General features: G+C 44.1%; 1 protein-coding gene across 2 annotated transcripts in view; it reads left to right on the plus strand.

Annotated features, from left to right (window-relative positions):
- The window catches only part of DEG7 (DegP protease 7), a 182703-nt gene that overhangs the window by 94524 nt on the left and 73108 nt on the right, over positions 1 to 15071 (plus strand). For both annotated transcript variants that reach the window (XM_086522337.1, XM_086522338.1), the window contains exons 7-12: positions 9101 to 9190; positions 9407 to 9472; positions 9547 to 9603; positions 9679 to 9744; positions 10310 to 10417; positions 10499 to 10579. In XM_086522337.1, coding sequence (XP_086378463.1) covers positions 9101 to 9190; positions 9407 to 9472; positions 9547 to 9603; positions 9679 to 9744; positions 10310 to 10417; positions 10499 to 10579 — 468 coding nt within the window. The remainder of the gene's footprint in view (positions 1 to 9100; positions 9191 to 9406; positions 9473 to 9546; positions 9604 to 9678; positions 9745 to 10309; positions 10418 to 10498; positions 10580 to 15071) is intronic.

Raw genomic sequence — 15071 nt, forward strand, 5'->3', positions numbered from 1 at the left:
TGTTTGCAAAATTGGGATCTATAGCATACTAATAAAGCATATTCTCAAAGTTCTTGTGATGCATAGTTGAGATGGTCGATACCTGTGCCTTTCGAGACAACCCGTCTGCCACCAAATTCTTCTTTCCTGTAACGTGAACAATCCTTCTACTCCAAGGTCGCCCTCACAAAATCTGGAACCAGCCTTGCCTTCGTCTCCTTTCTTTGCTTACTCTGCCCATTTCGAAGTCTCTGGCGTGTCCTCAGCTTGTTCTTTACTCGACTGCCAATTTCCGACGGGTGGGTTTCTTCTTTTGTGTCTCGCCCTTAGTCTTTTTGTAAGGTGCAACGGATGTGAATGTTGAATTTTGCTCAAGATGATTGCTCCGGAGTCCGAACTATGCTCAAGGGTTCCTTTTACTTACGGAAGGGAGAGCCTTCCGTCTTATTGAGAGAGTGCAAATGATCACAAACAAAGTGGATAACATTGTGAATGAAGGTATGAGACTGAGAGATAAAGAGAGAAGAATACGACACTAGAAAAGTTGTCAAACCCTCCTCCAAGGGCCCCTCTCTCGATGGCGAGAGAAGTCTATTGCTCTTGATTGCACAGATCTGTGTACAAGGTGCTGATGCAAGTTCTTGACGCAATGATGCAATGGGGATCTAGGTTGGAGACGACGGCGACGATGAGGACGAGGGCTGGTTGAAATCGCTGGATTCAGGGGCTGAAAACGCTGATATGCAGTGGCTGAAAATGATGATCTATCTGTTGGAAAAACGCTGGTACAACTGCTAAAAACGCTGGCATATCAGGGCTGAAAATGCTGACATATCATGGCTGAAAACGCTGGGTTTGACTGCTGAAAAATGCCAAGTCGTGTGAAGTTCTTGCTTGAGAAGTAGTGATAGAGGGCCTGCTGCAAGAGGTGCCTGTGCTCTCTTTGCTGCTTGTGCTCTACTGAGTGACTGCCAGGTTTCTTTTACATTAACTTGGCAAATTTGCCCTACCCAGTTTCCCAGCAGCCTGTGCTCTCTTTGCTGCTTGTGCTCTACTGAGTGACTGCCAGGTTTCTTTTACATTAACTTGGCAAATTTGCCCTACCCAGTTTCCCAACAAAGTCACTTATTAAGAATAAGTGAAAAATGGCTAAAATAGGGAAAATAGGTTCTGTGCACTGAAAAATACTCATGATGGCTACCAACTGTAACACTGATGATCATGCTGTGTGCAACCAGAGGAAATGCAACTACTCTAAGTGCTTGGACATGCACTGCCTGCGCACAAGCTCACAAAGGTGCCAGAACACTTCCTAAGATGACATGAACCTTGGATTTGAAGAAGCTTGTCCACATGCAGATAGGGTTAGATGTGCAGGTGACATCCCCTCCTTTTAAAATGAGGTACTGGTACCGATCTGCATGGCTTCATTGTAGGCTGCCAACAATTCGGGATAATCTATGAAAAACTCTTATCGACCCACACTGCCTCGTGGGTTCCTCAATCCTTGAACTTCAACAATTACTATTTGACGTGCTTCTCTGAACCATGGCGAAACCGATGAAGCAACGCTTGCGCCGGCTCCATGACTTCTGCTTCATCGATGATCTCCGGCTCTTCTTCTTCGGAAATGTCCTTTAGAGGTGTTCCCTGAGACACTTTCAACCAAGAAACATGGAAAACGTTGTGCATTGACCATGGGTTAGACAATTGCAATTTCATCGGAGCCTCATTTGAAATGGACCATACATTCTGAAAGACAACTTTGGACACTTCTTTCCAACTTGCTTAAGACGTTGCTTCATGATTCTTAAATACACCCAATCCCCTTCCTTGATCGAAACATCTTGACGATGCTTGTTATCCTGGCGTGAGTAAGACTCTCGAGCCTTGCTTAGCCGAAGCTTCACACTCTCAGAAATCTCATCCAACGATCGACTTTCAGCATTGGCATCAGACATTTGACTGACCGAGCGAGTCAAAAGTGACTGGAACGAACGGCCAAAAGCTGCCTCATACGGAGTTCGACCAATGGCAGAGGAAAAACAGTCATTCAAAATAGTCCCAATGAGACTGTTGATCATGGAAATAGGACTTTAAAACATCAAAAGCCAACTGATTGTAAATCTCTCTCTGACCATCTGATTGTAGATGAAAAGTCGATGAAAAATTCAACTTAGTGCCAAAATTTTCAAAGAGTGCGCGCCAAAAATTGCACGTGAGCTTAACATCCCTATGTGAAACAATCGATTTTGGCAAACCACAGAGGGGATACCGATGCTTAATGAACAACCGCGCTACATCTTGTGCGGTGATTGTGGCCATACAAGGAATCAACATGCAAAACTTTGCTGAAATGATCAAGAATTGTCAAACATTGAGTGTTTAGGGTTTGCGAAGTAGGTAAAAGGTTAGTCACAAAATCCATGGAAATATCCTGAAAAGATCCATCGGGAATAGGCAGCGGAAGCAAGAGGCCTTGCTACTTACCCCGAGGAGCTTTTACCTTTTGACAAATAGTGCACTGTGTATAACAGACTTGGACACTCCAAGTCAAGAATCAACCGCGACAGGACCAAATAACCACTTCAAAACAATTCACAGATCACAATAGATTTGCACTGGCCCGCCGTTCCTGCGGGCAGTGCAAATCTATTGTGATCTGTGAATTGTTTTGAAGTGGTTATTTGGTGCTGTCGCGGTTGATTCTTGACTTGGAGTGTCCAAGTCTGTTACACTGTGTGACATAACGAAACACATCCTTTCGCATTTTTGGCCAATAAAAGAATCTTTCTATTTTTTTTTAGAGTGGTGTTTGTCACAAGACGAGCACCACGTGCCAATAGAAAAGAACAAACTGAACAGACTTTTAGCACTTCAATAACAATTGAACTGAAAGAGAGAAACGACAGGCGACACGGAGTGGCGGAATTTCACCCCAGAGAGAATTGGCCCCCAAACCTTGGCGCCCCTTTCGGTATTTCTTTATATTGCATCAACACAGTACAAGCCGGTACTTCAGACTTTGCATCTTCTCCAGGAAGCATGTCAGAGAATGAGCCCTAACCTCGTATTTAAAGGCCCTAGGCCCCAAAAGCAGTTTACAGTAAAAAGCCTTCAAACTCAAAAGCATCTGGTCCAAAAGCAAAGCCAAAAAGCTGCCAGGGTAAATCACGGAAATCCGTACAGCTTGCCATGTCATCAATGAGGGTAATTTTTAAAAAAGCCTGCCACGTCATCAGTTCTACGCAATTTCCTTTATTGTGTGTGTGTGTGGGTCCTGCTTTATTTTAATCCTTTATGTCAATGGCGCCCCATCGGACGGGGTTTCCATAAGTTGGTAGGACTTCTTCTTCTTCTGCTACTTGTTCTTCTTAGGGTCTAGGCCTCTCGGCCGGCATCTGTAAGTTGGCTCCATTCTTTAGGCTTCGACACGTCAGCAGTTTGTGACAATGTTCATTCCCGTGTGCCCACCCGTGAGAGAGGGCAACACACATAGATGGTGATGAAAATATAACAAACCATTCGAATGAGATAATTGCTAGGCCCTCGGGAAGCAAGAGCTTGCAACCATTGGTTATCAAACTCGGGATCTGCGTACTGGTTCTTCATGCTGTCGAAAGACCCACCCTAAAGAGAAATTGCTTGACTCAAGAGCCATGATTTGTCCTTTGCGACTTAACGCATCTGCAACAGGGTTCGATTTTCCAGGCACATACTCAATCAAACCTCCAAGTTGTTCAAAAAATTGTGACCACCGGGCTTGGCGATGACTCCAATGTGCACTAGGCATAGACTGGAGCCACTTGAGGGCTTGGTGATCTATGTGAACTGTGAACTCTCTACTATACAAAAAATGCTTTCAATGCTTAAGGGAGTGAATGATAAACAACAGTTCTTTATCATAACTGGAATAGTTCTTTTCTGCACTATTGAGCTTTCGACTAAGGAAAGCAACTAGATGACCATGCTGCTGAAGCATAGTGCCTATGGCAACATTGCTCGCATCTGTCCATACCTCAAAGGGGTCATCCCAAGAGGCAAGGATAAGACACGGCGCTTCTGTCACCGCAACCTTGAGAGCTGCGAAAGCCTCAATGGCTGCTTCGAGTAAATCCACCCGCTGTCGGCGAGTTTTTACCCCTTTCAAACCATCAGTCATGGGCGCGGCAATGCGTGCAGAATTTTCTATGTGCAAACTATATGCTTGACATAAACCAAGAAAAGAACGTACATCATATGCAGTCTTGGGCAAATCCCAATTACGTACCTGTTCCACCTTCTCGGGGTCTAGCTTGACGCCTCCTGCAGAAATGATATAACCCAGATAAGTAATTTCAGTGAGAAAAAAGTTCGATTTCTTATCTGCAATGTATAGCTGACACTCATCCAAACGGGTTAGTACCCTTTCTACATCCTTTTCATGTTGTTCCACGATGCAAAAAAAATGAGAGTATCATCAAGAAAGATGAACACATATACACCAACCATATCGCCAAAACGGCCTACCATGAGACGGTTAAATGTACCCACGGCACCTGTCAATCCAAAAGGCATGACTACATACTCCCATTGCCCTCGCTCTGTGCAAAAAGCGATCTTGTAGATGTCACCTTTGAATACCCTTACCTGATGGTATCCACTTTTGAGATCGACCTTATTGAAGACCTTTGCCCTATTGAGCCTATCGAGGATATACTCAATGCGAGGCATTGGAAACTTGTTCTTGGCGGTCATCTTGTTCAATGCCTTGTAATCAACACACAAACAAGACGAACCATCCTTCTTGCGAACAAACAAAATAGGAGCAGCAAAAGGACTTACACTTGGACGTATGAAGCCGCGGGCCACCAACTCCGTGAGTTGCCGCTCTTAACTCTTATTCCCGAGTCTTCTTCAAACGGTAGAGAGCCTTACTGACAGGCTATGCCCCTTCCGTGAGCTCGATGTGATGGTCCTCCGGCCGCTCGGGTGGGAGACGAGGTGGAAGATCATCCTGCAAAAAGAGATGCTTAAACTTGGTAAACAAAGCTGAATACCTGTCTTGAGCCTGAATGCTATGGGTAATTGGAGCGGCATAAATGAATGCTGCTTGTGCTCCTCGTCGTACTTTACGCTGTGCCTATACATGAGAAGTGAGGGGCAAAGAATGCAGACCCTCCTCAGCACGAATGATCATGGGAGAGTCGCTTTTGGCATTTAAAACAAGAGTATTGTCCTCCCAATCAATGAGAGGGTTATGCCCACGAAACCATCGAATACCCAAAAGCATATCACATCTTGAAAGAGGAGACACGACAAATTTTTTACGGAAGGCAGCTTGTTGAATTGTAATCATACCTGGGAGCGAAGCCAGACACCTCAAGAGGAGATGTTTGACTAACCTCTAGGCATGTTCTCTCTACAAGGGAGGCACTAATCACATCATGCATACTATCTGGATCAAACAATATGACAAAACGCTGACCCTTCACATGACCATAACATTTCATGAGAGACTCATCAATGTGTGTGTCAAAAACATGTGAAGACTCAGATTGATTCATTAAAGTGCTTGTGGTAGCTCTGGGTTCTGTGGGTTCTATAGGTGGGGCTATCTTAGGACAAGCTACTTTAATGTGACCCTTGACGTGACATTGATAACAACGACCTTCTTTAGCATAAATGACTTGTTCTTCTGCCGTTATGTATCCTCCTATAATTCCTTTTGCGGCTTTTATATCCGGGGTTAGCTTAGGTTTAGCAGGTGTTGTAGGTTTACCCTTGGATTCATTTTGTGAGTTCTTTTCCGAAGGATTAGAGGAAGATTTGCTAGAAGAGTTACCATTCTTACCATTCTTACTGTTCTGAGGGTTCTGAGAGGTACTTTGAGAAGTCTTGTTCTCCTTGGGCTTTCCCTTATTGTGCTTCATCCCCTGTGCGAGAGCAATCGCTACCACCTTGTTGAGATTGATTGGATCGAGTATCTCGACATCATACTTAATATACTCATCCAATCCATAAAGGAATGCCTTCTTGCGCTCATCATCGGATTTGCGTAATTGGGTGCTAAGTTGCAAAACACGATTAGAGAAAGACATAACTGGCATACCATTTTGCTTGAGGTTGCGCCAATCGTCCTTCAATCGTGCGAGGTATTGGGTGGGAACCGCGTCTTGAGCTTGTCTTGGAAGTCGGCCCAATTGAGGGAAAGGGGCGCGCCTTTTTCGGCTTCCGCTAGGTGCGCGGTCAACTGAGGCCTCTTGCCATGCGTGGTACCAATTAATGGCATCATCGGCAAGGTACATAGCTGTTGCTAAAACATTTCTATTTCCTGTCTTCTTAGTTGTCGCAAAGTAAGCATTAAATTGATGCAACCAAGAATGAATAATAGCATACTTATTGAACGTCAGCTTCTTTGTGACGGGGTTGTTGGAGTTCGAATCTCTGCTTGTGCTTCTTGATGAACTACCAACTTCTTTGACCAATTCGGACTTTGAGGTGAGTACGAGTTACGGCCTGTTGATATTGTGCTAATTCTTTCTATCTTTTGTGGTGCATATGCCCTATCAACTACCTTTTCTTTTGTGCTAATTTTTCCAATTTAACGCTTCTCTTAGTGCTAGGCTTCATTATGGCTGAGTCTGCCCTTGATCTCCGGAGTCATGACAGAAACTCAGCACGCTGAACTTTGTGTTGATGTATGCTCATGTGTGTGTGCGTGTGGTGTGTGTTGTGTTTGGGAGCATATGTTTGTACCTAGTTCTACACCCACTATTGGGCACTGACGACGTTAGTGGGGATGTCGTGGTATTTAGTCAATACTATGCATGATGGAGCTGATGGTTATATTGTCTCGTGGGTGACTACCATGAGTCTATACCTTGTACTTTCCTTCAAGGGTGAATCTGGGTATATCCTAGATTCATCTAGGTATATCTTGTATGCATTGGTCTCCCTGCGCCTCACGCTCTAACTCCAAGGCGGCTCGTCTTTCTTCGGCCGCCAAGCGCGCTTGCTCACGCTCACGCTCCAAGGCTACCCTTCTGTCTTCGGCCGCCAAGCGCGCTTGCTCGCGCTCACGCTCCAAGGCTACCCTTCTGTCTTTGGCCCCCAACCGCGCTTGCTCTTGTTGTAGCATCATGTCCATTATCGACTTGACCAAAGCCTCCATCGGATTTGGTGCAAATCGTGGTGTAGATGGGGAAGGGGGAGGGTCGGAAAAACCTCTGGTTGGGGAAAATTCTTCTTCACCACCTTCATGCTCATCACCTTCATGCAAAGTATCCATTCCGCTTCGGTGATGACCATACATTGAGATCTTGGGTTCTTAAGTTCACGAGGAACTTGGGGTCTTGAGGTTCTTTCTTTAGCTTGCAATTTGTGTTAGAGAAGGATCTTCTCTTACCCGAGCGCTTCTCTTTCCGCGGGCGCACCCCTTGGTGGCCTTGCGCTACACCAAGGTTGATTTTTCCCACCTCACGTCGATTGGCCGGCTGCTAAGTGCACGGTTCGCTCTCAATGAGTGAAAAGAGGAACAAGGGGAGGCCAAACAAGCCCTTCTTTCTTGGGTTTCCTGTCACTCTTCAAAAACACGATTAGGAATCGACACGCCCAAGTGAATTTGGGTTACGTGCGACCGCAACAAGCAAAAAAAATTCTTGTGGTTATTTCCTTGAGTGATACATAACACTGCTAAAGCTCTGATACCAATGTAAGGTGTAGCGGATGTGAATGTTGAACTTTGCTCAAGATGATTGCTCCGAACTGTGCTCAAGGGTTTCTTTTACTTACGGAAGGGAGAGCCTTCCGTTCTTTAGCGAGAGAGTGCAAATGATCACAAACAAAGTTGATAACATTGTAAATGAAGGTATGAGACTAAGAGATAGAGAGAGAAGAATACGACACCAAAAAAGTTGTCAAACCCTCCTCCAAGGGCCCCTCTCTCGATGGCCAGAGAAGTCTATTGCTATTGATTGCACAAATTTGATATAAGGTGCTGATGCAAGTTCTTGACGCAATGATGCAATGGGGATCTAGGTCGGAGACGACGGCGACGACGAGGACGACAACTGGCTGAAATCGCTGATATGCAGTGGCTGAAAACGCTGGTCTATCTGCTGGAAAAAAGCTGGTACAACTGCTGAAAACGCTGGTTCTATCTGGGCTGAAAACGCTGACATATCAGGGCTGAAAACGTTGGGTTTGACTGCTGAAAAACGCCAAGTCTTGTGAGGTTCTTGCTTGAGAAGAAGTGATAGAGGGCGTGCTGCAAGAGGTGCCCGTGCTCTCTTTGCTGCTTCTGCTCTACTGAGTGACTGCCAGGTTTCCTTTATATTAACTTAGCAAATTTGCCCTACCCAGTTTCCCAACAAAGTCACTTATTAATAATAAGTGAAAAACAGAAAAAATAGGGAAAATAGGTTCTGTGCATTGAAAAATGCTCATGATGGCTACTGATTGTAATACTGATGGTCATGTTGCGTGCAACCAGAGGAAATGCAACTACTTAAGTGCTTGGACATGCACGGCGTGCACACAGGCTCACAAAGGTGCCAGAACACTTCCTAAGATTACATGAACCCTGGACTTGAAGTAGCTTGTCCACATGCACATAGGGTTAGATGTGCATGTGACACTTTTTCTCGTCGGAAGGCTCTTTCCCTGTCGAAGTGGACACCCGCTTGTCCGAAGGATAAGTCAAGGAGCCAGAATGCATAGAAAAAGTGTCCTTGGCCATTTCTGTGAGCTTCTAGATGCTCTGAGACGTGTGCTTCAAAAAGTATTGCCGGATCTCTTTCGGTAAACCCCAACAAAACAGTTCCATCTGCTCCAAGAAAGGGGTCTTCCGAAAAGAAGCTACTGGGAAAAGGTATCCCAAAACCGTTGACAATAAGTAGCCAAGGTATCCTCTTTCATCATCCTCAGCACAGAGCCCTTTGTACCCACAAGCATGACTCATTCCAAGTTATACCACATAATGATCTAGCTTCTGTGTAATTTTTCCAATGACTTTTGTGATAGAGAATATCCTAGCTCGATGATTTGTATTTGGTAATTGGACAACTGGAGGTCATGAAGAACTGTCATTTTAGCAATGGAAAGAGGCAACTCAATACACTTTTGTAACTGGTGATTACAGGTTGTTAGGGCATTGTCATGTCTCCAAAAAAGCAGAGATAAAACTACAGAGAGCTGGAATGCCATTGACATCAAACGTGGTACACTTCAGGTGGTCTCTTTATCTTTTGAATTTCTGCAGTATGCTCTTTTTTGGTCATTGCTGCAACCAAACAAGATTGCCGTGGACTTAGGGGCATGTACACTTGCTAGCTTCCAGAAGCATTAAGTTTCCAGAATGTTGAATCTTGCTTTCTTAATGCATATAGTGCTTATGCAGCAGCCAATTATCTTTTAAGTGATTAATAACTCAGTGTTGTTGCTGAAGATGACATTGATGCATAAAGGTTTTGATGAAACGAGGCGGCTTGGTTTGAAGCATGAAACAGAGCAGGTAAATGCTCGACTCCTTCATGCATTTTTCCTTCCAGAAACACATCTATATTTCATTATGGTTTTCCTCAACAGATGGTTAGGCAAGCCTCTCCTGCAGCGGAAACTGGAATGCTTGTTGTGGAGTCTGTGGTAAGTAGGTTTAGACAGCTGGATGATAACCTTTGAAACTGAAAAAGTTTAAAGTAGTGGTGGATGCTAATACAGGTACCTGGGGGCCCTGCTCACAAGCATTTAGAACCTGGTGATGTACTCGTCCGTGTCAATGGTGAGGTAAAACATTTGTTGCTTCAATGTTAAAGACACAAGCCTAAGGGAAGACAATAAAAAACTCTTCTTGATCCTTGGAGCTGGAAAAGAACTTCAGCTTAGGAATTGTTGGAGTAATGTTGTACCAAAGAAATTGTGCTGGTGGCACAAGATAAAACTTCTCAATTAGAGTGGAGTAGACAGATATAAAAGGCCTCTTTTCCTGCGTCAAAAGCTTTCACTTTTGAAGTGTGCCAACCGTTGGGGTTGCTATCTCCTTGGTTCCTTCTACATCCTTATGAATTCAGGCTCCATGTATTACACCCCAGATTTTTGAGGTAGAAAATTAGATCATTTTAGAAGCTTCTGTAGTTAGTCTGAAATAGGTCATTTGTATACTGGACCATAGAAAGAATCCTTATTGAGCTTTCTGCTCTTAGCAGGGTGTATTTCATGCAGCAGAATTGTTGTTGAAGTCTGTGCAACAATCAAACTAATGTTCAGAATAATGAGCACCATTGCACTTCCGAATGTGAATGTTTCTAACTTCGCGTTTATTGTAAAAGTTATTTGCAATGCTGATTTGTAGGTCATAACACAATTTCTGCGGCTAGAAACATTACTTGATGACAACGTGGGAGCCAATGTGGTTTTTGAGGTAGAAAGGGGTGGTCAACCCAGAGAATGCACATTAAGGGTATGCACTGCATTTCTCTTTTGGTTTTGTTCCTACTTTACTGCTGCCCACCTTTGCAAAACTTCTCCATTGAATAAACAGGTCCAGGACTTACACTTAATCACTCCGGACTTTTTCTTGGAAGTAAGCGGAGGTGTGATTCATCCTCTCTCATATCAACAGGTCTGCAGTTATAAATTTATACAAAGTTCTTACCTTTATGTAGAGATGGTAGCTGACACCTCTTTTATTACATGCAACTCCTCAGGAGCATTGCACACTCATATAGAGACGTTTTAATAGCTTGGCTATGGCTATGGATTGTCTGACATGTGCATTTATCTTCAGACAGTAGATTAGTACTTGCCTGCGGATTTGATTTCTTGGCAAATGTATGTAGGATCGTCTAAAGACTAGAGGACAGTGGGGCTATCTAGTTATCCTCTCATCAAGATCCATCAAGCATGTACTTCCTTAGGACTTTGTTTACACATTTACCCGTTGGACAGAGGAGAAATGGGCAGCTTTTATTGAGGGGCTCAGAGCATGGAGGATATCCTTTTCTTATGGAGGATTTCAGGTCATGCCTTTACTGTGGACGATTGGTTGTCACAGATGCTGATGCAACTGGTTTGTGTTCTGTGTGATACTAGGGGATTTCTTATGCACTGCAGTTTGTCATATGAGCTTGCTGGATTTGATTGAACCTTGGAGAGAGGCAACTGCCGTATTGGATGTGCTTCTCAAGGAGCATTTTGCTGGATGTTACCAGCGTTATGTAGTCATGCTTTACGTGTTGGAATAAGGGTTGCAGAGAAACACACACCGCTTGGAGAAGACGAAGGAAGCTCAAGGCACACAATAGAGAGTGTGTTTCTTAGTATGCAATGGAAAAGATAGATAGCCCTAGAGTGATGGGCGTATATACAATGCTCGGGGGAAAAAACCTCCTAAAGAGGGAAAAAATGCCCCGGCGGTCCTAGTGTGTTCACACACGCCACTACCACATGTATATGGTAACAAATCCCCCCTGGAGTGATGCGGTGAACGAGAGCTGGCACATGAGTAAAGGGAAGTGCCATGCCCTGAGGACATGATCAGTCCACAAAGCGGAGTAAGCCCAAAGCTTTGCGGAAAGCTTCAAGCTTCTCACGAGACAATGCCTTTGTGAAAAGATCTGCAAGGTTGTCCTGTGTTGGCACATAAGCCAAGCTGATCTCTCCTGCTGAGAGCCTCTCCCTAACATAGTGGTAATGCACCTCAATGTGCTTTGTGCGAGCATGAAAAACAAGGTTCCTCGCAACTGCCAATGCGCTCTGACTGTCAGTGTAGATAGTGTTGGCAGTGTCCTGTCCAACACCCAAATCAGCCGTAAGGCGTCTGAGCCATACACACTCAACCGTAGCTGTGAAGATTGCCGTGTACTCAGCCTCACAACTCGAAGTGGCCACAATAGGTTGCTTCTTGCTCAACCATGATATACATGAACTGCCAAGCATGAAACAAAAACCACTTGTGGACACTCGCGTGTCAAAACAACCAGCCGAATCTGAGTCCGAAAAAGCATGTAAGTCTGGCGGCAATGATCCCCCCTTGGGATAAAACAAGCCAAGATGTAAAGTGCCACTAAGGTAGCAGAAAATCCTCTTGACAGCCTGTCAATGCTTAGACCCTGGGCTATGCATAAATCTGCTGATCTGTGAGACTGCAAACTGAATATCCGGCCTCGTGTTGCATACATAAATGAGGCAGCCAACAGCAGTTTGGTAAAGAGTGACATCAGCAGGATCACCAGCATCATGTAGACTCAACTTCAAACCTATTTCCATGGGAGTGGCAATAGGTTTGCAATACTCAAGTCCAAACTTACATAGCAATGTCTCTATGTAACTTTTCTGACACAAGGCAATACCACAATCACACTGCTTAAACTGTATACCCAAATAATGATGCAACAGCCCCAAATCTTTCATCTTGAAAGTAGCATTCAAATCAGCCTTAAATTCGACAATGTCTCTGATTTGGTCCAGTGATCAACAAATCATCAACATAAAGAACCACAATGAGAGGTACATCACCCTCACGCTTTACATACAATGTGCTTTCTGTTGGACTATTACGAAAGCCTTGTTTGACCAAATGAGTGTCCGCTTTCTCATACCAAGCACGAGGAGATTGCTTCAACCCATACAAAGCCTTGTTACATTTGCACACTTTGTCCTCTTGTCCTTTTATGACAAAACCGCGAGGCTGCGTTACATAAACTTCCTCAAATATGTCACCATTCAAGAAAGCAGTAACAATGTTTGATTGTTGTACATCCCAACCAAAATGAGCTGCCAATGCACATAGAAAACGCACAGTAGTCATACGACAAGTGGGAGCAAAAGTCTCTTCATAATACATGCCTTTTTCCTGTGCATAACCCTTTGCAACAAGTCGAGCCCTATGGCGATCGATCTCACCATCCGGCTTGCGTTTCAACTAGTAAACCCATTTCGTACCAATGGCCTTTTTGCCAGGAGGCAAATCACATAAAGTCCATGTGTCATTTTCTATAAGTGCATCATATTCTGATTGCATGGCAGCCATCCAATTTTTTGAATTTTGTGCTTCATCAAAAGTCAGAGGCTCCTCAACATCATGTAAGCTAGACACAGCCAAAGCATAACAATCTGATGCATAAGATGCATGGTGAGAGCCTGAACGAGTACGACTAGACAAAGGTGCATCCAATTTACTGTCACGCAAAGTGTGCACCAGCCATTTTGGCATACGTCTAGCCTGTTCATTTTCAGCCCATTCCTCATCAAGTACATCATGTACATCTGCATCAGTAATAGACTGATCTAAAACATTTTCAGAAACTCCCATAGGCTGTACATTTGCCTCATTGGAACTTACATTCGTATTTCCACCACTGAAAAGAGGCAACAAAGTGTCATAAATGTCCTGTGAGCTTACATTACTGTCTCTAGTACATGACAGCAAGGGCTGAACAAAATCTTCCACAAACACTACATCCCGAGAAACCAGAATACGTTTTGTTTGCGGATGATACAACCTGTAACCTTTGCTTTGAGCACTATAACCAGCAAAAATACTTTTGACAGCCTTATCATCCGATTTTCTACGCTGCACTTGTGGCACCAAAGCATATGCCAAACAACCAAAAACATGCATGTGCTCAATAGAAGGCTTTCTATCATGCCATGCTTCATATGGAGTAATAGACTGCAAAGCTTTCGTAGGACACCTGTTAAGTACATAAGTGGCACACATAATGGCCTCAAGCCAAAAAGAATGCGGCAAAGCTTGACTTTTGACCATACATCGTGCCATTTCCGTCAGTGACCTGTTTTTCCTCTCAGCAACATCATTTTGCTGAGGTGTATAAGGCACTGTACATTGGTGTTTTATCCCACGACTAGCCAAAAATGCATTAAATTCATGAGACATATACTCCCCCCCTCGATCGGAACGGAGGGTGCCCATAGTACATTTCGAGACATTTTCAGCCTTCGCCAGAAATTGTTTGAAGCACATAAAAACTTCGGACTTCGCTTTAAGCGGAAATACCCATGCATGCCTGGAGTAATCATCAATGAAAGTCACGAAGTACAAGTAATTGCCCAAGGACGGAGTTTGCATGGACCCACAAACATCACTATGCACAAGCTGCAACCTGCATGTGGCCCGAACTGAAACATCCTTTGGAAATTTAGAACGCTGCATCTTACCCAAAATACAGCCTTCACAAACATGTTTGACAGGTGCTTTTAGAGGCGGCAAAGAAGCAACCATATCAGATTTCTGCAAACGTAGCAAACTGGCAAAATTCAGATGACCAAAACGTGCATGCCAAAGTTTTGCATCTCAAATAGCCCTTGAATCTGCAACAGCATTTGCAAAATTTTGTCCACACTTGTCATACAAAGTGAGCTTATACAGCCCACGGCACAAAAGCCTAGATGCAACAATTTCATCACCAAAACTGAGATCATGAACTGTACATCTGTCATCCACAAATTTGACTACAAGTCCAAGTCTAGCAAGTGCGGATACAGACAAGAGATTCTTCTTGATCCCAGGTACATAAAGTGCATCAACAAGTGTGAAGGAACTGCCATTAGCAGCAGTGAGCACAATCTTTCCAACTCCCTGAACTGGATAAGAGGCATTGTTGGCACAAGTGACTGAATTACCATGAGGGACAGACTCGAGAGAGGTAAACAATTCACGATGTGAGGTAATGTGCTTTGTAGCACCACTGTCGAAATACCACACATGTGAATCTGCAGCAACTGACAAGCATGCATCATGGACAGCAGGATTGTAAGTGCACTCTGCACTAAACGCCCATTCTGCATGAACATCAGCAACACAGTCTCCTTTCACAGAAGACTCAACAAGGGCTGCATTTGTAGTTGAACCAGCATTTGCAGTGGAGCCACCGTCTTTCTTCTTAGCCTCTTTGGCCTTCAACTTAGGACACGACTTGATCAAGTGATCATTGGCTTTACAATAATGGCAACGCATCTTCTTTTTGCCCTTATCACCAGAATTGCCAAACGAAGTGCTGCCTACAGAAGCATTAGGAACAAAATTTTTGCCACTCGCAGCAGAACCATAAGAAGTGGCTGCATTACTGTTACCACCCTTTCTTTGAGAAGCA

The sequence above is a fragment of the Adiantum capillus-veneris genome, chromosome 10 (assembly GCF_014529385.1).
Source record: "Adiantum capillus-veneris isolate H3 chromosome 10, ASM1452938v2, whole genome shotgun sequence".
In the NCBI taxonomy this organism is placed as follows: Eukaryota; Viridiplantae; Streptophyta; class Polypodiopsida; order Polypodiales; family Pteridaceae; genus Adiantum; species Adiantum capillus-veneris.